Source organism: Oncorhynchus masou, chromosome 22 (genome assembly GCF_036934945.1).
Source record: "Oncorhynchus masou masou isolate Uvic2021 chromosome 22, UVic_Omas_1.1, whole genome shotgun sequence".
NCBI classification, from domain to species: Eukaryota; Metazoa; Chordata; class Actinopteri; order Salmoniformes; family Salmonidae; genus Oncorhynchus; species Oncorhynchus masou.
The window spans coordinates 229,966-255,303 of NC_088233.1; the positions used below are offsets into that span (position 1 = coordinate 229,966).

The 25,338-nt window shown below is 42.9% G+C and overlaps 1 protein-coding gene across 1 annotated transcript in view; it reads left to right on the forward strand.

Annotated features, from left to right (window-relative positions):
• The window catches only part of LOC135508869 (beta-hexosaminidase subunit alpha-like), a 98,616-nt gene that overhangs the window by 6,588 nt on the left and 66,690 nt on the right, over nt 1–25,338 (forward strand). The window contains exons 5-8 of the mRNA XM_064929072.1: nt 732–842; nt 3,833–3,934; nt 9,148–9,280; nt 14,375–14,555. Coding sequence (XP_064785144.1) covers nt 732–842; nt 3,833–3,934; nt 9,148–9,280; nt 14,375–14,555 — 527 coding nt within the window. The remainder of the gene's footprint in view (nt 1–731; nt 843–3,832; nt 3,935–9,147; nt 9,281–14,374; nt 14,556–25,338) is intronic.

Sequence of the window (25,338 nt, forward strand, 5' to 3'; positions counted from 1 at the left end):
ACTCTAACCACTGGGCTACCTGCCGCCCCTCCACACTAACCACTAGGCTACCTGCCGCCCCTCCACACTAACCACTAGGCTACCTGCCGCCCCTCCACCACTAACCTAACCACTAGGCTACCTGCCGCCCCTCCACTCTAACCACTCGGCTACCTGCCGCCCCCTCCCACACTCCACTCTAACCAACCACTAGGCTACCTGCCGCCCCCACACTAACCACTAGGCTACCTGCCGCCCCTCCACTCTAACCACTAGGCTACCTGCCGCCCCTCAACACTAACCACTAGGCTACCTGCCGCCCCTCCACACTAACCACTAGGCTACCTGCCGCCCCTCCACACTAACCACTAGGCTACCTGCCGCCCTGGTAGCCTACTGTGTGTGTACTTGTACTACTGAATACCAGAAGTCCTCACAAGTAGGGAAAAAAACTCACTAGTGAGGACATTGTGGTCGTTCTTCACTTTTAAAAAGGTTATTAGGGTTGGAATTAGGTTTATAATTAGGTTTAGGGTTAGGGATTTTGGTGTTTAGGTTAGGGGTTATACGGTTTTCAATCTGATTTTTACATTTTTACTCACCAAAAGGTGTGTGTGTGTGTGTGTGTGTGTGTGTGTGTGTGTGAGTGAGAGAGAACTGAACAGTCAACATGCTGCCAACAATATGATTTGCAAAAATGGATCAAACTTGATCTGATCATTTCTGTTCTCTATCAATCTGATTTATTTCAGTATTTTGTGAATGAGACTGAGATAGAAGACTTTCCCCGCTTCCAGTTCCGAGGGATATTATTGGATACGTCACGTCACTACCTGCCTTTACACGCTATTCTGAAGACCCTGGTAAAGATATATATTTACACATACAGTACCAGTCAAAAGTTTGGACACATCTACTCCTTTCAGGGTTTTTCTTTATTTGTACTATTTTCTACATTGTAGAATAATAGTGAAGACATCAAACCTATGAAATAACATATATGGAATCATGTAGTAACCAAAAAAGTGTTAAAGAAATCAAAATAAATTGTAGATTCCTCAAAGTAGCCACCCTTTGCCTTGATGACAGCTTTGCACACTCTTAGCATTTGTCTCAACCAGCTTCATGAGGTAGTGACATGGAATGCATTTCAATTGACAGGTGTGCCTTGTTAAAAGTTAATTTGTGGAATTTCTTTCCTTCTTGAAACTCCCCATCCCGGATCCGGGATTGTGACTAAGCCTCAGGCTCATTAGCATAACGCAACGTTAACGATTTCTGAAAATCGCAAATAAAATTAAAATAATGCGTTTGCTCTCAAGCTTAGCCTTTTCTTAACAACACTGTCATCTCAGATTTTCAAAATATGCTTTTGAACCATAGAAATTGACTAATTTGTGTAAGAGTATGCTAAGCTAGCATAGCATTTTGTGTAGCATGTAGCACGCAACATTTTCACAAAAGCCAGATAACCAAATAAATAAAATCATTTACCTTTGAAGAGCTTCTGATGTTTTCAATGAGGAGACTCCCAGCCACATACCAGATGCGCAGTGTTTCCTGAAAGTGTCTGTGTGTAGGAGAAATCGTTCCGTTTTCTACATTGCGCCTGGCTACCGAAAACCGAAAATGCAGTCACCTACAACGTGAAACTTTTTCCGGATTAACTACATAATATCGACCGAAACATGGCAAACGTTGTTTGGAATCAATCCTCAAGGTGTTTTTTCACATATCTCTTCATTGACATGCAGTTCGTGGAACTTGCTTCTCTCTCTGTGCCCCATGGAAAAATACTGGCAGGTGACTTTTGCGCACCAATTTCGCGCAGGACACCGGGCGGACACGTGGTAAATGTGGTCTCTTATGGTCAATCTTCCAATGATCTGCCTACAAATACGTCACAATGCTGCAGACACCTTGGGGAAACGACAGAAAGGGCAGACTCATTCCTCTTGCGTTCACAGCCATATAAGGAGATCATGAAAGACAGAGCCTCAAAAATCCTTGTCATTTCCTGGATGCCAAGTCATCTTGGTTTTGCCTGAAGCTCACGTTAAAGGGCACGCACAGAGAAGATATTTGTATTTCTGGACACGTCAGAGTGTTTTCTTTCGAACAGTAGCAATTATATGCATAGTCGAGCATCTTTTTGTGACAAAATATCTTGTTTAAAACGGGAACGTTTTTCTTCCAAAAATGAAATAACGCCACCATAGGTGTAAGAGGTTAATGAGTTTGAGCCAATCAGTTGTGTTGTGACAAGGTAGAGTTGCTCTAGTCGGCTGGCCCTCGCTACATATTCATCGCCAGACCCACGCCATTTGCACACACTGTATATAGACTTTTTTTTTTCTTCTATTGTGTTATTGACTATGTTTGTTTATTCCATGTGTAACTCTGTGTTGTTTTTGTCGCACTGCTTTGCTTTATCTTGGCCAGGTCGCAGTTGTAAATGAGAACTTGTTCTCAACTAGCTTACCTAGTAAAATAAAATAAAAACAGCCCTATTTGGTAAGTGGCCAAGTCCATATTATGGCATGAACAGCTCAAATAAGCAAAGAGAAACGACAGTCCATCATTACTTTCAGACATGAAGGTCAGTCATTACAGAACATTTCAAGAACTTTTAAAGTTTCTTTAAGTGCAGAGGCAAAAACCATCAAGCGCTATGGTGAAACTGGCTCTCATGAGGACCGCCAAGCAATGGAAGACCCAGAGTTACCTCTGCTGCAGAGGATAAGTTCATTAGAGTTTCCAGCCTCAGAAATTGCAGCCCAAATAAATGCTTCACAGAGTTCAAGTAACAGACACATCTTAACATCAACTGTTCAGAGGAGACTGTGAATCAGGCCTTCATGGTCAAATTGCTGCAAAGAAACCACTACTAAAGGACACCAATAAGAAGACTTGCTTGGGCCAAGAAACACGAGCAATGAACATTAGACTGGTGGAATTCTGTCCTTTTGGTCTGATGAGATTTTTGGTTCCAACTGCCTTGTCTTTGTGAGACGAAGAGTAGCCGCATGTGTGGTTCCCACCGTGAAGCATGGAGGAGGAGGTGTGATGATGTTTGCTGGTGACACTGTCTGTGATTTATTTAGAATTCAAGACACACTTACTGAGCATGGCTACCACAGCATTCTGCAGCGATACTCCATCCCTGGTTTGCGATTAGTGGAACTATAATCTGTTTTTCAACAGGACACTGACCCAACACACCTCCAGGCTGTGTAATGGCTATTTGACCAAGAAGGAGAGTGATGTAGTGCTGTATCAGATGACCTGGCCTCCACAATCACCTGACCTCAACCCAATTGAGATGGTTTGGGATGAGTTGGACCGCAGAGTGAAGGAAAAGCAGCCAACAAGTGCTCAGCATATGTGAGAACTCCTTCCAAACTGTTGGAAAAGCATTCCAAGTGAAGCTGGTTGTGAGAATACCAAGATTGTTGAAAGCTCTCATGGCAAAGGGTGGCTACTTTGAAGAATCTAAAATCTATTTTGATTTGTTTATCACTTTGTTTTGGTTACTACATAATTCCATATGTGTTGTTCTTTTATAGTTTTGACGTCTTCAATATTATTCTACAATGTGAAAAATAGTACAAATAAAGAAAAACCCTTGAATGAGTAGGTGTGTCCAAACTTTTGACTGGTTCTGTATATACATTTGAGTTCTAACATTGAGGTCCAGTTGTCAGCTCACGTTACGCGTTCTCCTCGACTACAAAGCACTTTGAATGGTGGATTTCCATTGAGACTGATTTTTAGTCCTGGACGAGGCTTAATCTGACTCGGACAGGGTATATATAAATGATACTCACTTCAGATCCTTATCCTTGTTTACTAGGATGCGATGTCCTACAACAAGTTCAATGTTTTCCACTGGCACATCGTGGACGACCCCTCCTTCCCCTACCAGAGTAGCACCTTCCCTGACCTCAGCAGCAAGGTGAGAGGAGAGGACCTGTAATGGAGCTGAACATTTATAATGCCTTATGATGCTGTTATAAAACATAAAGGCTTATGACATGTTAAACCAGCAAGGTGAGAGGAGAGGACCTGTAATGGAGCTGAACATTTATAATGCCTTATGATCCTGTTATAAAACATAAAGGCTTATGACATGTTAAACCAGCAAGGTGAGAGGACTGGAGCTCTCTGGCCTGGGATATGGTAAAGCATTAATAATGCCTTATGATGTTATAATACAATATAAAGGCACATTATAAACATGCTTATAACCAGTAATAAAGCTGTATAACTGCAGGACTTAAGTAAAGTGTTGAAGGAAAATGTAGAGTGTTAAGCTCTCAGGTTCTCTTTTTTAATGTTTTATTTCACTTGGAAAGTGGAAGAATCATAATTAGTTGGGTAACATAGATAATTCCTATCTGCATAATATGCTGATGTGAGATACTTATTAGAATGTGTCCCTTTGGACTCTGGTGTTGGCCGTTGCACTTCTTCCCTCAGCTGGGACTCAGTCACCTGGGGCCCAGAGAGGGAGAGGTCAGGCTTGTCTTTCACATGTTCCTGGTGCTATGCAGAATATCATTCTTAAACCACGTGAAGGGAGGGTGTGATTAATGGGGAACCAATTACTGGATTCCACAATGTCTGTGCGCCAGTCACTCCCTCCTTTGGCCTTGGGGGAGATAAGGTCTGAGACTACATGTGTGGGGTAGTGTCTGGAGTTGACAATTGATTTATGCCATTGGTCGAGTTGGTGTTTTTGTGCTATGAAGTACCAGGAACCCTTTCGCTTTCTGGCCCTTGGCTCTAACCACTAGGCTACCTGCCGCCACTGTTTTCCCCTTCCACTTGAGGAAACTGGATAGACACAGGTGGTTCTGATAGAGTTGCTGAAAAGATGTTCTGCAGCTGAACTGTAAACCTGGTCCCAGTTCTGTTTCACAATTCTATAAGGATTTGGCAGGTGAACAGAAACAGATAGGTTTTGTTCAGCTGATGTTGTGATTGGCTCTTTGTCCAAGGGTGCTTTACCTTACCTGCGTGTGCCTCTCAATAAATAACCACTAGAGTAAATAACCACTAGAGAAGCTTTAACCAAGTTTAATTCTGCCCAAAGGTTCTGTAATTCAGACAACATTTGTCTCATCCAGATATGTATATCCCACTTAAGACACTTCTCCTTCTCTCCAATCCTTCTTATGATTTAACAGGAAAAGAGTAACAAGATCCCAAACCCTTATTACTCCCTTCAGGTGACCTGTCCTCACCTCCTGACCTCAACCCCTCCTTCACCTAATCTACAGATGTCCATCTGTCTCCCCTGGGACCTCTACTCCCGTCCCCCAACACATTCCACAGCTATCTGTCCTCCTACAGAGGCATAAAACCCAGTCTCTTTCATTTCCTATCTCAATGTTCAAAGTTTAGCCAATTCCAACAATACAATCAGGGTTAAAGTGGCTGAGCAGCAAGATAAAAAAATAAATAGATAGTAGCAGCAACGCATGGCGTGTGTGTTAGCAGAGAGTCATTTGAATAGAGGCTGAACGCTCCCTGGTGACAACAACACTAGGCTCCAGAGCATCGAAGCTGTAAAACAGGAAATAACAAAATAATTGAGAAGATATTACAACCTTGCATAACAAGGATAAGAAGAATGACCTCATACAATGCAAGGAAAATTAGATTCACCTGAAGTGCTGGTCCTGCTTCATCAGGTGTTGTTGCCTGCCATAGCTTTCCACCAGCACCGTAACATCCTCCAGTCCAATCAGCTGTGGGCTGTTGACCCCTGTCACAGTGCTGTTCTTCACAACACCAGCAATCTCAGACAAAGTGTTCACTCTGGTCTTTCTGAAGCGCTGCTCGATGAGGCCGAAGCACCAGTAGGGGGCACACTTGGTGTGGCCTGTGATCAGGAAGTGAAGGTCCAGACTGTGGTGGAGCTTGTGCATGGTCCACCAGGTACAGTACCAGAGCACAAACGTGTTCTGGGTTTGGCCACTGCAGTTGTGAGGAGGGTCAGGAGGGTCAGGAGGATAGTAGATGGGACCTGGCTACATAGGGTCAGAAGGATAGCAGATGGACCTGGCTACATAGGGTCAGGAGGATAGTAGATGGACCTGGCTACATAGGGTCAGGAGGATAGTAGATGGACCTGGGTCAGAAGGATAGTAGATGGGACCTGGCTACATAGGGTCAGAAGGATAGTAGATGGACCTGGCTACATAGGGTCAGAAGGACAGTAGATGGGACCTGGCTACATTCGGTCAGAAGGATAGTAGATGGGACCAAGCTACATAGGGTCAGAAGGATAGTAGATGGGAGCTGGCTACATAGGGTCAGGAGGATAGTAGATGGGACCTGGCTACATAGGGTCAGGAGGATAGTAGATGGGACCTGGCTACATAGGGTCAGGAGGATAGTAAATGGGACCTGGCTACATAGGGTCAGAAGGAGAGTAGATGGGACCTGGCTACATAGGGTCAGAAGGATAGTAGATGGACCTGGCTACATAGGGTCAGAAGGATAGTAGATGGACCTGGCTACATAGGGTCAGAAGGAGAGTAGATGGGACCTGGCTACATAGGGTCAGGAGGATAGTAGATGGACCTGGGTCAGAAGGATAGTAGATGGGACCTGGCTACATAGGGTCAGAAGGATAGTAGATGGACCTGGCTACATAGGGTCAGAAGGACAGTAGATGGGACCTGGCTACATTGGGTCAGAAGGATAGCAGATGGGACCTGGCTACATAGGGTCAGGAGGATAGTAGATGGGACCTGGCTACATAGGGTCAGGAGGATAGTAGATGGGACCTGGCTACATAGGGTCAGGAGGATAGTAGATGGACCTGGCTAAATAGGGTCAGAAGGATAGTAGATGGGACCTGGCTACATAGGGTCAGAAGGATAGCAGATGGGACCTGGCTACATAGGGTCAGACGGACAGTAGATGGGACCTGGCTACATAGGGTCAGGAGGATAGTAGATGGGACCTGGCTACATAGGGTCAGAAGGATAGTAGATGGGACCTGGCTACATAGGGTCAGGAGGATAGTAGATGGGACCTGGATAGTAGATGGGACCTGGCTACATAGGGTCAGAAGGAGAGTAGATGGGACCTGGCTACATAGGGTCAGAAGGATAGTAGATGGGACCTGGCAACAGGGTCAGAAGGAGAGTAGATGGACCTGGGTCAGAAGGAGAGTAGATGGACCTGGGTCAGAAGGAGAGTAGATGGACCTGGGTCAGAAGGAGAGTAGATGGACCTGGGTCAGAAGGAGAGTAGATGGACCTGGGTCAGAAGGAGAGTAGATGGACCTGGGTCAGAAGGAGAGTAGATCGACCTGGGTCAGAAGGAGAGTAGATGGATCTATGTCAGAAGGATAGTAGATGGGACCTGGCTACATAGGGTCAGAAGGATAGCAGATGGGACCTGGCTACATAGGGTCAGACGGACAGTAGATGGGACCTGGCTACATAGGGTCAGGAGGATAGTAGATGGGACCTGGCTACATAGGGTCAGAAGGATAGTAGATGGGACCTGGCTACATAGGGTCAGGAGGATAGTAGATGGGACCTGGATAGTAGATGGGACCTGGCTACATAGGGTCAGGAGGATAGTAGATGGGACCTGGCTACATAGGGTCAGAAGGATAGTAGATGGGACCTGGCTACATAGGGTCAGGAGGATAGTAGATGGGACCTGGCTACATAGGGTCAGAAGGATAGTAGATGGACCTGGCTACATAGGGTCAGAAGGATAGTAGATGGGACCTGGCAACAGGGTCAGAAGGAGAGTAGATGGACCTGGGTCAGAAGGAGAGTAGATCGACCTGGGTCAGAAGGAGAGTCGATGGATCTATGTCAGAAGGATAGTAGATGGGACCTGGATCAGAAGGATAGTAGATGGGACCTGGATCAGAAGGATAGTAGATGGGACCTGGCTACATAGGGTCAGAAGGATAGTAGATGGGACCTGGCTACATAGGGTCAGAAGGATAGTAGATGGACCTGGCTACATAGGGTCAGAAGGATAGTAGATGGACCTGGCTACATAGGGTCAGAAGGATAGCAGATGGGACCTGGCTACATAGGGTCAGAAGGATAGTAGATGGACCTGGCTACATAGGGTCAGAAGGATAGTAGATGGACCTGGCTACATAGGGTCAGAAGGATAGTAGATGGACCTGGCTACATAGGGTCAGAAGGATAGTAGATGGGACCTGGCTACATAGGGTCAGAAGGATAGTAGATGGGACCTGGCTACATAGGGTCAGGAGGATAGTAGATGGACCTGGGTCAGGAGGATAGTAGATGGCAGGAAAATGATGTGGATATATTGAAGCAACATCTCAAGACATCAGTCAGGAAGTTAATGCTTGATCGCAAATGGGTCTTCCAAATGGAAAATGACCCCAAGCATGCTTCCAAAGTTGTGGCAAAATGGCTTAAGGACCAGAAAGTCAAGGTATTGGAGTGGCCATCACAAAGCCCTGACCTTTAAATCCTATAGAAAATGTGTGGGCAGAACTGAAATAGCGTTTGCGAGCAAGGAGGCCGACATACCTGACTCAGTTACACCAATCCAAACTCATCACTTGGTGTGGCAGGGTAGACGCGTGGTTAGAGCGTTTGACTAGTAACCGGAAGGTTGCAAGTTCAAACCCCCGAGCTGACAAGGTACAAATCTGTCGTTCTGCCCCTGAACAGGCAGTTAACCCACTGTTCCTAGGCAGTCATTAAAAATAAGAATTTGTTCTTAACTGACTTGCCTAGTAAAATAAAGGTAAAATAAAAAATAAAAAAAATGTTCAGCCCACCCATTGTCTCAGCTAATCATGGCTAGTGGGAAGGTTGTTGACTTTTTCTGTGGCTTAACCAACTAAGCTCGTAATTTATAATTTTATTCGTATTTACAGATAGCATAAACCATTATTAAGGCACATTAAAGTTTACATGTTCGAGAAGGTATTTCTGCAAAAAAAAAAAAACATTTTATACAAAAAGAAAATTTTGTACAAATTTTATACAAAAAAATCTTCCCGCTAGGCTACCTGCCTCCTACCGCTAGGCTACCTGCCGCCCTCAACAATATTCTATTACTGCTAGGCTACCTGCCTTCAATATTCTATTGTTATCTGATGTTGTGCTTGGCTGATATTCTGCTCGGCTCTGTTTGTCCTAGGGGGCGTTCCATCCGTCGACCCATGTGTACACCCAGATAGATGTGAAGAGGGTTATCGCCCACGCCAGACTCAGAGGCATCAGGGTCCTGGCTGAATTTGACTCCCCGGGACACACCCAGTCATGGGGCAAAGGTAACACACACACCCACAGTCATGGGGCAAAGGTAACACACACACACACACACCCTCAGTCATAGGGCAAAGGTAACACACACAGTCATGGGGCAAAGGTCACACACACACCCTCAGTCATGGGGCAAAGGTAACACACACACACAAACACACCCTCAGTCATAGGGCAAAGGTAACACACACAAACAGTCATGGGGCAAAGGTCACACACACACCCTCAGTCATGGGGCAAAGGTAACACACACACACAAACACACCCTCAGTCATAGGGCAAAGGTAACACACACAAACAGTCATGGGGCAAAGGTCACACACACACACACCCTCAGTCATGGGGCAAAGGTAACACACACAAACAGTCATGGGGCAAAGGTAACACACACACCCTCAGTCATGGGGCAAAGGTAACACACACAAACAGTCATTGGGCAAAGGTAACACACACACACACCCTCAGTCATGGGGCAAAGGTAACTCACACACACAGTCATGTGGTAAAGGTAACACACACACACCCTCAGTCATGGGGAAAAGGCAACACACACATCCTCAGTCATGGGGCAAAGGTAACACACACACACACACACCCTCAGTCATGGGGCAAAGGTAACACACACACACAGACAGTCATGGGCAAAGGTAACACACACACACACACAATCATGGGGCAAAGGTAACACACACACACACACACCTTCAGTCATGGGCAAAGGTACACACACACACACACTGTCATGGGCAAAGGTAACACACACAGTCATGGGCAAAGGTAACACACACACGCACACACACACAGTCATGGGCAAAGGTAACACACACACACGCACACACACAGTCATGGGCAAAGGTAACACACACATGCGCGCACACGCACACGCACACGCACACACACACACACACACACACACAGTCATGGACTCTGCTTCTTTTTTAATTTTTTGTTTATTTATTTCACCTTTATTTAACCAGGTAGGCTAGTTGAGAACAAGTTCTCATTTACAACTGTGAGCTGGCCAAGATAAAGCAAAGCAGTTCGACACATACAGCAACACAGTTACACATGGAGTAAACAATAAACAAGTCAATAACACAGTAGAAAAAAAGGGTCTATATACATTGTGTGCAAAAGGCATGAGGAGGTAGGCAAATAATTACAATTTTGCAGATTAACACTGGAGTGCTAAATGATCAGATGGTCATGTGCAGGTAGAGATACTGGTGTGCAAAAGAACAGAAAAGTAAATAAATAAAAACAGTATGGGGATGAGGTAGGTAAATTGGGTGGGCTATTTACCGATGGACTATGAATTGCTACCTAGATTGAATTGCTACCTCTCCTGACCCCTCTCTCTCCAGGACAGCCCGGTCTCCTGACCCCTCTCTCTCCAGGACAGCCCGGTCTCCTGACCCCTCTCTCCTCAGGACAGCCCGGTCTCCTGACCCCTCTCTCCCCACCCATAACCCCCTGACCCCTCTCTCCCCACCCATAACCCCCTGACCCCTCTCTCCCCACCCATAACCCCCTGACCCCTCTCTCCCCACCCATAACCCCCTGACCCCTCTCTCCCCACCCATAACCCCCTGACCCCTCTCTCCCCACCCATAACCCCCTGACCCCTCTCTCCCCACCCATAACCCCCTGACCCCTCTCTCCCCACCCATAACCCCCTGACCCCTCTCTCCCCACCCATAACCCCCTGACCCCTCTCTCCCCACCCATAACCCCCTGACCCCTCTCTCCCCACCCCATAACCCCCCTGACCCCTCTCTCCCCACCCATAACCCCCTGACCCCTCTCTCCCCACCCATAACCCCCTGACCCCTCTCTCCCCACCCATAACCCCCTGACCCCTCTCTCCCCACCCATAACCCCCTGACTCCTCTCTCCTCAGGACAGCCCGGTCTCCTGACCCCTCTCTCCCCACCCATAACCCCCTGACCCCTCTCTCCCCACCCATAACCCCCTGACCCCTCTCTCCCCACCCATAACCCCCTGACCCCTCTCTCCCCACCCATAACCCCCTGACCCCTCTCTCCCCACCCATAACCCCCTGACCCCTCTCTCCCCACCCATAACCCCCCCTGACCCCTCTCTCCCCACCCATAACCCCCTGACCCCTCTCTCCCTACCCATAACCCCCTGACCCCTCTCTCTCCAGGACAGCCCGGTCTCCTGACCCCCTGCTATAAGGGCACAGTTCCCTCTGGGACGTTTGGACCAGTGAACCCAGCCAACTCCTCCAGCTGCTACAGTAGTTCTAACCAGTGGTGTAAAGTTCTTTAGTACTTTAAAGTATCTGTACTTTACTTTACTATTTCTATTTTTGACAACTTTTACTCCACTACATTCCTAAAGAATATAATTTACTTGTTACTCCATACATTTTCCCTGACACCCAAAAGTACTCGTTACATTCTGGATGCTTAACAGGACAGGAAAATGGTCCAATTCACACACTTATCAAGAGAACATCCCTGGTCGTCCCGACTGCCTCTGATCTGATGGACTCACTAAACAGAGAACATCCCTGGTCATCCCTACTGCCTCTGATCTGATGGACTCACTAAACAGAGAACATCCCTGGTCATCCCTACTGCCTCTGATCTGATGGACTCACTAAACAGAGAACATCCCTGGTCATCCCGACTGCCTCTGATCTGGAGGACTCACTAAACAGAGAACATCCCTGGTCATCGCTACTGCCTCTGATCTGGAGGACTCACTAAACAGAGAACATCCCTGGTCATCCCGACTGCCTCTGATCTGATGGACTCACTAAACAGAGAACATCCCTGGTCATCCCGACTGCCTCTGATCTGATGGACTCACTAAACAGAGAACATCCCTGGTCATCCCTACTGCCTCTGATCTGGAGGACTCACTAAACAGAGAACATCCCTGGTCATCGCTACTGCCTCTGATCTGGAGGACTCACTAAACAGAGAACATCCCTGGTCATCCCTACTGCCTCTGATCCGGAGGACTCACTAAACAGAGAACATCCCTGGTCATCCCGACTGCCTCTGATCTGGAGGACTCACTAAACAGAGAACATCCCTGGTCATCCCTACTGTCTCTGATCTGATGGACTCACTAAACAGAGAACATCCCTGGTCGTCCCGACTGCCTCTGATCTGATGGACTCACTAAACAGAGAACATCCCTGGTCATCCTACTGCCTCTGATCTGGAGGATTCACTAAATAGAGAACATCCCTGGTCATCCCTACTGCCTCTGATCTGGAGGACTCACTAAACAGAGAACATCCCTGGTCATCCCTACTGCCTCTGATCTGGAGGACTCACTAAACAGAGAACATCCCTGGTCATCCCTACTGCCTCTGATCTGGAGGACTCACTAAACAGAGAACATCCCTGGTCATCCCTACTGCCTCTGATCTGGAGGACTCACTAAACAGAGAACATCCCTGGTCATCCCTACTGCCTCTGATCTGGAGGATTCACTAAACAGAGAACATCCCTGGTCATCCCTACTAGCCTCTGATCTGATGGACTCACTAAACAGAGAACATCCCTGGTCATCCCTACTGCCTCTGATCTGGAGGACTCACTAAACACACTTGCTTCTTTTGGAGTGTTGGACTGTGCCCTTGGCTTTCTGTAAAAAACTATAATATGGAGCCATCTTGTTTGCTTAATACAAGGAATTTGAAATGATTTGTACTTTTGATTTAACCTTTTATTTTTTTGACTAGGCAAGTCAGTTAAGAACAAATTCTTATTTACAATGACGGCCTCCTGCGGGGACGGGAGCTGGGATAATTATATATATATTTTTTTTAACTAAAAGTATATTTTAGCAATTACATTTACTTTTGATACATAAGTATATGTTGTTAGGATCTAATCCTCAGAGTAAAACACTCACAGGACACTATGAAAGCTTAGCCAAGTATATATTGCCCAGAGGATCTATACAGCTGCATTAAACAAAACATGTTTCCACCACAAATATATATACTCCAATTTAGGCCCTCCTTCTCTCCAATCCTTACATCTATTATGATTTGACAGGATGACCTAATAGGGTAGGTAATAAACCATAATGCCTCCCTTAAGGGGATCTGACCTGACCTCAACCCCTCATTTGTCTAATCCACAGATATCCATCCTTATGCCCTATAGCAATCATGTGACTTCCTCCCATCCACCCAACACATTCCAAAGCCACCTGGCTTCAACAGATAACCATTAACTTCTGATGTAAAAACCAGTCTCTATCACCCCTCAGATACTATAGTCTTACATCTGATATGTCATGTCTCTAGGATAGCAATGTTCCAAGTTTAACCCAGAATCCAACAATTTACAACCAAATACTTTTAGACTTTTACTCTAGTATTTTACTGGGTGACTTTCACTGTTACTTGAGTCATTTTCTAATGACGTTATCTTTTACTCAAGTATGATAACTGGGTACTTTTTCCACCACTTGTTCTAACTAACCATAACCCCCTGACCCCTCTCTCCTCAGGACAGCCCGGTCTCCTGACCCATCTCTCCCCACCCATAACCCCCTGACCCCTCTCTCCCCACCCATAACCCCCTGACCCCTCTCTCCTCAGGACAGCCCGGTCTCCTGACCCCTCTCTCCCCACCCATAACCCCCTGACCCCTCTCTCCCCACCCATAACCCCCTGACCCCTCTCTCCTCAGGACAGCCCGGTCTCCTGACCCCTCTCTCCCCACCCATAACCCCCTGACCCCTCTCTCCCCACCCATAACCCCCTGACCCCTCTCTCCCCACCCATAACCCCCTGACCCCTCTCTCCCCACCCATAACCCCTGACCCCTCTCTCCTCAGGACAGCCCGGTCTCCTGACCCCTCTCTCCCCACCCATAACCCCCTGACCCCTCTCTCCCCACCCATAACCCCCTGACCCCTCTCTCCCTACCCATAACCCCCTGACCTCTCTCTCCCCAGGACAGCCCGGTCTCCTGACCCCTCTCTCCCCACCCATAACCCCCTGACCCCTCTCTCCCCACCCATAACCCCCTGACCCCTCTCTCCCCACCCATAATCCCCTGACCCCTCTCTCCCCACCCATAACCCCCTGACCTCTCTCTCCTCAGGACAGCCCGGTCTTCTGACCCCCTGCTATAAGGGCACAGTTCCCTCTGGGACGTTTGGACCAGTGAACCCAGCCAACTCCTCCAGCTACCAGTTCATGACCCGCCTGTTTAAAGAGGTCACCTCAGTGTTTCCTGACTCTTACGTCCATCTGGGAGGGGACGAGGTAGACTTCACCTGCTGGTAGGTTGATGTTAAGGCTATACAAACTTGATTAACTGTTGACATTTTTTTGAATAGTCAAGAAAGTGTGTATATATATCAAAAAGTAGTATATCTCTTGATGCTGTGAGGACATAATTGTTGCTACTGTTCCGTTTGTTTTGTCGAGAGATGTGAAGAGGGTTGTCCATTACAGTATATCTACTTTGTATGGTCTAACTTCCAATGGGTCAATACACACTGACTATACGAAACATTTGTATTGATATTTATTAAGGATCACCATTAGTTCATGCCCATGCAGCAGCTACTCTTCCTGTGGTCCAAACACATTGAGGCACTTTCTTTACACATAACACAAAATATAAAACAGTACATCATGTAACAATATTACACCACTACATATCTACAATACTAAATGTATTGTACCACCATACCACATTATCAGCATGTACAGTACGTGTGTGTGTGCTAGCACTTAAGAGCCCTGCTCTTTCCATGACAGACTGACCAGGTGAAAGCTATGATCCCTTATTGATGTCACCTGTTAAATCCACTTCTATCAGTGTAGATGAAGGGGAGGAGACGGGTTAAAGAAGGATTTTTAAGGTTTGAGACAATTGAGACATGGATTGTGTATTTGTGCCATTCAGAGGGTGAATGGGCAAGACAAGACATTTCAGTGCCTTTGAACGGGGTACAATAGTAGGTGCCTTTGAACGGGGTATGGTAGTAGGTGCCTTTGAACGGGGTATGGTAGTAGGTGCCTTTGAACAGGGTATGGTAGTAGGTGCCTTTGAACGGGGTATGGTAGTAGGTGTCTTTGAACGGGGTATGGTAGTAGGTGTCTTTGAACGGGGTATGGTAGTAGGTGCCTTTGAACAGGGTATGGTAGTAGGTGCCTTTGAACGGGGTATGGTAGTAGGTACCTTTGAACAGGGTATGGTAGTAGGTGCCTTTGAACAGGGTATGGTAGTAGGTGCCTTTGAACAGGGTATGGTAGTAGGTGCCTTTGAACAGGGTATGGTAGTAGGTGTCTTTGAACAGGGTATGGTAGTAGGTGCCTTTGAACGGGGTATGGTAGTAGGTGCCTTTGAACGGGGTATGGTAGTAGGTGCCTTTGAACGGGGTATGGTGGTAGGTGCCTTTGAACGGGGTATGGTAGTGCCAGGCGCACCGGTTTGAGTATCTCAGAACTTGATTTGCTGGGTTTTTCATGCTCAACAGTTTCCCATGTGTATTCATTTTAAGAATGGTCCACCACCTAAAAGAACACCCAGCCAACTTGAGAACAACTGTGAGAAGCATTGGAGTCAGCATGGGCCTGCATCCCTTTTGAACGCTTTTGACACCTTGCTGAGTGAATACATAACCGTCAGATATACTATAGCCTGAATACATAACCGTCAGATGTACTATAGCTTGAATACATAACCGTCAGATGTACTATAGCTTGAATACATAACCGTCAGATGTATTGTACTATAGCTTGAATACATAACCGTCAGATGTACTTTAGCTTGAATACATGACCGTCAGATGTACTATAGCTTGAATACATGACCGTCAGATGTATTTTACTGTAGCTTGAATACATAACCGTCAGATGTACTATAGCTTGAATACATGACCGTCAGATGTACTATAGCTTGAATACATAACCGTCAGATGTACTATAGCCTGAATACATAACCGTCAGGTGTACTATAGCTTGAATACATAACCGTTAGATGTACTATAGCTTGACTGCATAACCGTCAGATGTACTATAGCTTGAATACATAACCGTCAGATGTATTGTACTATAGCCTGAACATAACCGTCAGATGTACTATAGCTTGAATACATGACCGTCAGATGTACTATAGCTTGAATACATGACCGTCAGATGTACTATAGCTTGAATACATGACCGTCAGATGTACTATAGCTTGAATACATAACCGTCAGATGTACTGTAGCTTGAATACATATCCGTCAGATGTACTATAGCTTGAATTCATAACCGTCAGATGTACTATAGCTTGAATGCATAACCGTCAGATGTACTATAGCTTGAATACATGACCGTCAGATGTACTATAGCTTGAATGCATGACCGTCAGATGTACTATAGCTTGAATGCATAACCGTCAGATGTACTATAGCTTGAATACGTAACCGTCAGATGTACTATAGCTTGACTGCATAACCGTCAGATGTACTATAGCTTGAATCCTTAACCGTCAGATGTGCTATAGCTTGAATGCATAACCGTCAGATGTACTATAGCTTGAATGCATAACCGTCAGATGTACTTTAGCTTGAATACATAACCGTCAGATGTACTATAGCTTGAATACATAACCGTCAGATGTATTGTACTATAGCCTGAACATAACCGTCAGATGTACTATATCTTGAATACATAACCGTCAGATGTACTATAGCTTGAATACATGACCGTCAGATGTACTATAGCTTGAATACATGACCGTCAGATGTACTATAGCTTGAATACATGACCGTCAGATGTACTGTAGCTTGAATACATGACCATCAGATGTACTGGAGCTTGAATACATGACCGTCAGATGTACTGGAGCTTGAATACATAACCGTCAGATATACTATAGCCTGAATACATAACCGTCAGATGTACTATAGCTTGAATACATAACCGTCAGATGTACTATAGCTTGAATACATAACCGTCAGATGTATTGTACTATAGCTTGAATACATAACCGTCAGATGTATTGTACTATAGCTTGAATACATAACCGTCAGATGTACTATAGCTTGAATACATAACCGTCAGATGTATTGTACTATAGCTTGAATACATAACCGTCAGATGTACTTTAGCTTGAATACGTAACCGTCAGATGTACTATAGCTTGAATACATGACCGTCAGATGTACTATAGCTTGAATACATGACCGTCAGATGTACTATAGCTTGAATACCTAACCGTCAGATGTACTATAGCTTGAATACATAACCGTCAGATGTACTATAGCTTGAATACATAACCGTCAGATGTACTATAGCTTGAATACATAATCGTCAGATGTCCTTTAGCTTGAATGCATAACTGTCAGATGTACTATAGCTTGAATACATGACCGTCAGATGTACTATAGCTTGAATACATGACTGTCAGATGTACTGTAGCTTGAATTCATAACCGTCAGATGTACTATAGCTTGAATGCATAACCGTCAGATGTACTATAGCTTGAATGCATAACCGTCAGATGTATTGTACTATAGCCTGAATACATAACCGTCAGATGTCCTTTAGCTTGAATACCTAACCGTCAGATGTACTATAGCTTGAATACCTAACCGTCAGATGTACTATAGCTTGAATACCTAACCGTCAGATGTACTATAGCTTGAATACATAACCGTCAGATGTACTATAGCTTGAATGCATAACCGTCAGATGTACTATAGCTTGAATACATAACCGTCAGATGTATTGTACTATAGCTTGAATACATAACCGTCAGATGTACTATAGCTTGAATACATAACCGTCAGATGTACTATAGCTTGAATACATAACCGTCAGATGTACTATAGCTTGAATACATAACCGTCAGATGTACTATAGCTTGAATACATAATCGTCAGATGTCCTTTAGCTTGAATGCATAACTGTCAGATGTACTATAGCTTGAATACATAACCATCAGAAGTACTATAGCCTGAATACATAACCGTCAGAAGTACTATAGCTTGAATACATAACCGTCAGATGTACTATGGCTTGAATACATAACCGTCAGATGTACTATAGCTTGAATACATAACCGTCAGATTTACTATAGCTTGAATGCATAACCGTCAGATGTACTACAGCTTGAATACATAACCGTCAGATGTATTGTACTATAGCCTGAATACATAACCGTCAGATGTCCTTTAGCTTGAATACCTAACCGTCAGATGTACTATAGCTTGAATGCATAACCGTCAGATGTACTATAGCTTGAATACATAACCGTCAGATGTATTGTACTATAGCCTGAATACATAACCGTCAGAAGTACCATAGCTTGAATACATAACCCTCAGATGAACTTTAGCTTGAATACCTAACCGTCAGATGTACTATAGCTTGAATATGTAACCGTAAGATGTACTATTTCTTGAATACATAACCATCAGATGTACTATAGCTTGAATACATAACCGTCAGATGTACTATAGCTTGAATACATAACCGTCAGATGTCTTGTACTATAGCCTGAATACATAACCGTCAGATGTACTATAGCTTGAATACATAACCGTCAGATGTACTACAGCTTGAATACATAACCGTCAGATGTACTATAGCATGAATACATAACCGTCAGATGTACTATAGCTTGAATACATAACAGTCAGATGTACTATAGCTTGAATACATACTCGTCAGATGTACTATAGCTTGAATACATAACCGTCAGATGTACTATAGCTTGAATACATAACCGTTGATGTATTGTACTATAGCCTGAATACATAACCGTCAGAAGTACTATAGCTTGAATACATAACCGTCAGATGTACTACAGCTTGAATACATAACCGTCAGATGTACTATAGCATGAATACATAACCGTCAGATGTACTATAGCTTGAATACATAACCGTCAGATGTACTATAGCTTGAATACATAACCGTCAGATGTACTATAGCTTGAATACATAACCGTCAGATGTACTATAGCTTGAAAACATAACCGTCAGATGTACTATAGCTTGAATACATAACCGTCAGATGTACTATAGCTTGAATGCATAACTGTCAGATGTACTATAGCTTGAATGCATAACCGTCAGATGTACTATAGCTTGAATACATAACCGTCAGATTTACTATAGCTTGAATACATAACCTTCAGATATATTGTACTATAGTCTGAATACATAACCGTCAGATGTCCTTTAGCTTGAATACCTAACCGTCAGATGTACTATAGCCTGAATACATAACCGTCAGATGTACTATAGCCTGAATACATAACCGTCAGATGTACTACAGCTTGAATACATAATCGTCAGATGTACTGCAGCTTGAATACATAATCGTCAGATGTACTATAGCTTGAATACATAACCGTCAGATGTACTATAGCTTGAATACATAACCGTCAGATGTACTATAGCTTGAATACATAACCGTCAGATGTCTTGTACTATAGCCTGAATACATTACCGTCAGATGTACTATAGCTTGAATACATAACCGTCAGATGTACTATAGCTTGAATACATAACCGTCAGATGTCTTGTACTATAGCCTGAATACATTACCGTCAGATGTACTATAGCTTGAATACATAACCGTCAGATGTACTATAGCTTGAATACATAACCGTCAGATGTACTATAGCTTGAATACATAACCGTCAGATGCACTATAGCTTGAATACATAACAGTCAGATGTACTATAGCTTGAATACATAACCGTCAGATGTACTATAGCTTGAATACATAACCGTCAGATGTACTATAGCTTGAATACATAACCGTTGATGTATTGTACTATAGCCTGAATACATAACCGTCAGATGTACTATAGCTTGAATACATAACCGTCAGATGTACTATAGCTTGAATGCATAACTGTCAGATGTACTATAGCTTGAATGCATAACTGTCAGATGTACTATAGCTTGAATGCATAACCGTCAGATGTACTATAGCTTGAATACATAACTGTCAGATGTACTATAGCTTGAATACATAATCGTCAGATGTACTATAGCTTGAATACATAACTGTCAGATGTACTATAGCTTGAATACATAACCGTCAGATGTACTATAGCTTGAATACGTAACCTTCAGATGTACTATAGCTTGAATACGTAACCTTCAGATGTACTATAGCTTGAATACATAACCGTCAGATGTACTATAGCTTGAATACATAACCGTCAGATGTATTGTACTATAGCCTGAATACATAACCGTCAGATGTACTATAGCCTGAATACATAACCGTCAGAAGTACTATAGCTTGAATACATGACCGTCAGATGTACTATGGCTTGAATACATAACCGTCAGATGTACTATGGCTTGAATACATAACCGTCAGATGTACTATAGCTTGAATACATAACCGTCAGATTTACTATAGCTTGAATGCATAACCGTCAGATGTACTATAGCTTGAATGCATAACTGTCAGATGTACTATAGCTTGAATGCATAACCGTCAGATGTACCATAGCTTGAATACATAACCGTCAGATTTACTATAGCTTGAATACATAACCTTAAGATGTATTGTACTATAGCCTGAATACATAACCGTCAGATGTCCTTTAGCTTGAATACCTAACCGTCAGATGTACTATAGCCTGAATACATAACCGTCAGATGTACTATAGCCTGAATACATAACCGTCAGATGTACTATAGCTTGAATACATAACCGTCAGATGTACTACAGCTTGAATACATAATCGTCAGATGTACTATAGCTTGAATACATAACCGTCAGATGTACTATAGCTTGAATACCTAACCGTCAGATGTCTTGTACTATAGCCTGAATACATAACCGTCAGAAGTACTATATCTTGAATACATGACGGTCAGATGTACTATAGCTTGAAAACATAACCGTCAGATGTACTATAGCTTGAATACATAACCGTCAGATGTACTATAGCTTGAATACATAATCGTCAGATGTACTATAGCTTGAATACATAACCGGCAGATGTACTATAGCTTGAATACATAACCGTCAGATGTACTATAGCTTGAATACATAACCGTCAGATGTACTATAGCTTGAATACATAACCGTCAGATGTACTATAGCTTGAATACATAACCGTCAGATGTATTGTACTATAGCCTGAATACATAACCGTCAGATGTACTATAGCCTGAATACATAACCGTCAGAAGTACTATAGCCTGAATACATAACCGTCAGAAGTACTATAGCTTGAATACATAACCGTCAGATGTACTATGGCTTGAATACATAACCGTCAGATGTACTATAGCTTGACTACATAACCGTCAGATTTACTATAGCTTGAATGCATAACCGTCAGATGTACTACAGCTTGAATACATAACCGTCAGATGTATTGTACTATAGCCTGAATACATAACCGTCAGATGTCCTTTAGCTTGAATACCTAACCGTCAGATGTACTATAGCTTGAATGCATAACCGTCAGATGTACTATAGCTTGAATACATAACCGTCAGATGTATTGTACTATAGCCTGAATACATAACCGTCAGAAGTACCATAGCTTGAATACATAACCCTCAGATGAACTTTAGCTTGAATACCTAACCGTCAGATGTACTATAGCTTGAATATATAACCGTAAGATGTACTATAGCCTGAATACATAACCGTCAGATGTACTATAGCTTGAATGCATAACCGTCAGATGTACTATAGCTTGAATGCATAACCGTCAGATGTACTATTTCTTGAATACATAACCATCAGATGTACTATAGCTTGAATACATAACCATCAGATGTACTATAGCTTGAATACATAACCGTCAGATGTACTATAGCTTGAATACATAACTGTTGATGTATTGTACTATAGCCTGAATACATAACCGTCAGAAGTACTATATCTTGAATACATAACAGTCAGATGTACTATAGCTTGAAAACATAACCGTCAGATGTACTATAGCCTGAATACATAACCGTCAGATTTACTATAGCTTGAATACATAACCTTCAGATGTATTGTACTATAGCCTGAATACATAACCGTCAGATGTCCTTTAGCTTGAATACCTAACCGTCAGATGTACTATAGCCTGAATACATAACCGTCAGATGTACTATAGCCTGAATACATAACCGTCAGATGTACTATAGCTTGAATGCATAACCGTCAGATGTACTATAGCTTGAATGCATAACCGTCAGATGTACTATAGCTTGAATGCATGACCGTCAGATGTACTATAGCTTGAATACATGACCGTCAGATGTATTGTACTATAGCCTGAATACATAACCGTCAGATGTCCTTTAGCTTGAATACCTAACCGTCAGATGTACTATAGCTTGAATACATAACCGTCAGATGTACTATAGCTTGAATACATAACCGTCAGATGTACTATATCTTGAATGCATAACTGTCAGATGTACTATAGCTTGAATGCATAACTGTCAGATGTACTATAGCTTGAATGCATAACCGTCAGATGTACTATAGCTTGAATACATAACCGTCAGATGTACTATAGCTTGAATACATAACCGTCAGATGTCTTGTACTATAGCCTGAATACATAACCATCAGATGTACTATAGCTTGAATACATAACCGTCAGATGTACTACAGCTTGAATACATAACCGTCAGATGTACTATAGCTTGAATACATAACCGTCAGATGCACTATAGCTTGAATACATAAGTCAGATGTACTATAGCTTGAATACATAACCGTCAGATGTACTATAGCTTGAATACATAACCGTCAGATGTACTATAGCTTGAATACATAACCGTTGATGTATTGTACTATAGCCTGAATACATAAGTCAGATGTACTATAGCTTGAATACATGACGGTCAGATGTACTATCTTGAAAACATAACCGTCAGATGTACTATAGCTTGAATACATAACCGTCAGATGTACTATAGCTTGAATACATAATCGTCAGATGTACTATAGCTTGAATACATAACCGGCAGATGTACTATAGCTTGAATACATAACCGGCAGATGTACTATAGCTTGAATACATAACCGTCAGATGTACTATAGCTTGAATACATAACCGTCAGATGTCTTGTACTATAGCCTGAATACATAACCGTCAGATGTACTATAGCCTGAATACATAACCGTCAGAAGTACTATAGCCTGAATACATAACCGTCAGAAGTACTATAGCTTGAATACATAACCGTCAGATGTACTATGGCTTGAATACATAACCGTCAGATGTACTATAGCTTGAATACATAACCGTCAGATTTACTATAGCTTGAATGCATAACCGTCAGATGTACTACAGCTTGAATACATAACCGTCAGATGTATTGTACTATAGCCTGAATACATAACCGTCAGATGTCCTTTAGCTTGAATACCTAACCGTCAGATGTACTATAGCTTGAATGCATAACCGTCAGATGTACTATAGCTTGAATACATAACCGTCAGATGTATTGTACTATAGCCTGAATACATAACCGTCAGAAGTACCATAGCTTGAATACATAACCCTCAGATGAACTTTAGCTTGAATACCTAACCGTCAGATGTACTATAGCTTGAATATATAACCGTAAGATGTACTATAGCCTGAATACATAACCGTCAGATGTACTATAGCTTGAATGCATAACCGTCAGATGTACTATAGCTTGAATGCATAACCGTCAGATGTACTATTTCTTGAATACATAACCATCAGATGTACTATAGCTTGAATACATAACCGTCAGATGTACTATAGCTTGAATACATAACCGTCAGATGTCTTGTACTATAGCCTGAATACATAACCGTCAGTTGTACTATAGCTTGAATACATAACCGTCAGATGTACTACAGCTTGAATACATAACCGTCAGATGTACTATAGCTTAAATACATAACCGTCAGATGTACTATAGCTTGAATACATAACAGTCAGATGTACTATAGCTTGAATACATAACCGTCAGATGTACTATAGCTTGAATACATAACTGTTGATGTATTGTACTATAGCCTGAATACATAACCGTCAGAAGTACTATATCTTGAATACATAACAGTCAGATGTACTATAGCTTGAAAACATAACCGTCAGACGTACTATAGCTTGAATACATAACCGTCAGATGTACTATAGCTTGAATGCATAACTGTCAGATGTACTATAGCTTGAATGCATAACCGTCAGATGTACCATAGCTTGAATACATAACCGTCAGATTTACTATAGCTTGAATACATAACCTTCAGATGTATTGTACTATAGCCTGAATACATAACCGTCAGATGTCCTTTAGCTTGAATACCTAACCGTCAGATGTACTATAGCCTGAATACATAACCGTCAGATGTACTATAGCCTGAATACATAACCGTCAGATGTACTATAGCTTGAATACATAACCGTCAGATGTACTATAGCTTGAATACATAACCGTCAGATGTACTATAGCTTGAATGCATAACCGTCAGATGTACTATAGCTTGAATGCATGACCGTCAGATGTACTATAGCTTGAATACATGACCGTCAGATGTATTGTACTATAGCCTGAATACATAACCGTCAGATGTCCTTTAGCTTGAATACCTAACCGTCAGATGTACTATAGCTTGAATACATAACCGTCAGATGTACTATAGCTTGAATACATAACCGTCAGATGTACTATATCTTGAATGCATAACTGTCAGATGTACTATAGCTTGAATGCATAACTGTCAGATGTACTATAGCTTGAATGCATAACCGTCAGATGTACTATAGCTTGAATACATAACCGTCAGATGTACTATAGCTTTAATACATAACCGTCAGATGTCTTGTACTATAGCCTGAATACATAACCGTCAGATGTACTATAGCTTGAATACATAACCGTCAGATGTACTATAGCTTGAATACATAACCGTCAGATGTACTATAGCTTGAATACCTAACCGTCAGATGTACTATAGCTTGAATATATAACCGTCAGATGTACTATAGCTTGAATGCATAACCGTCAGATGTACTATTTCTTGAATACATAACCATCAGATGTACTATAGCTTGAATACATAACCGTCAAATGTACTATAGCTTGAATACAT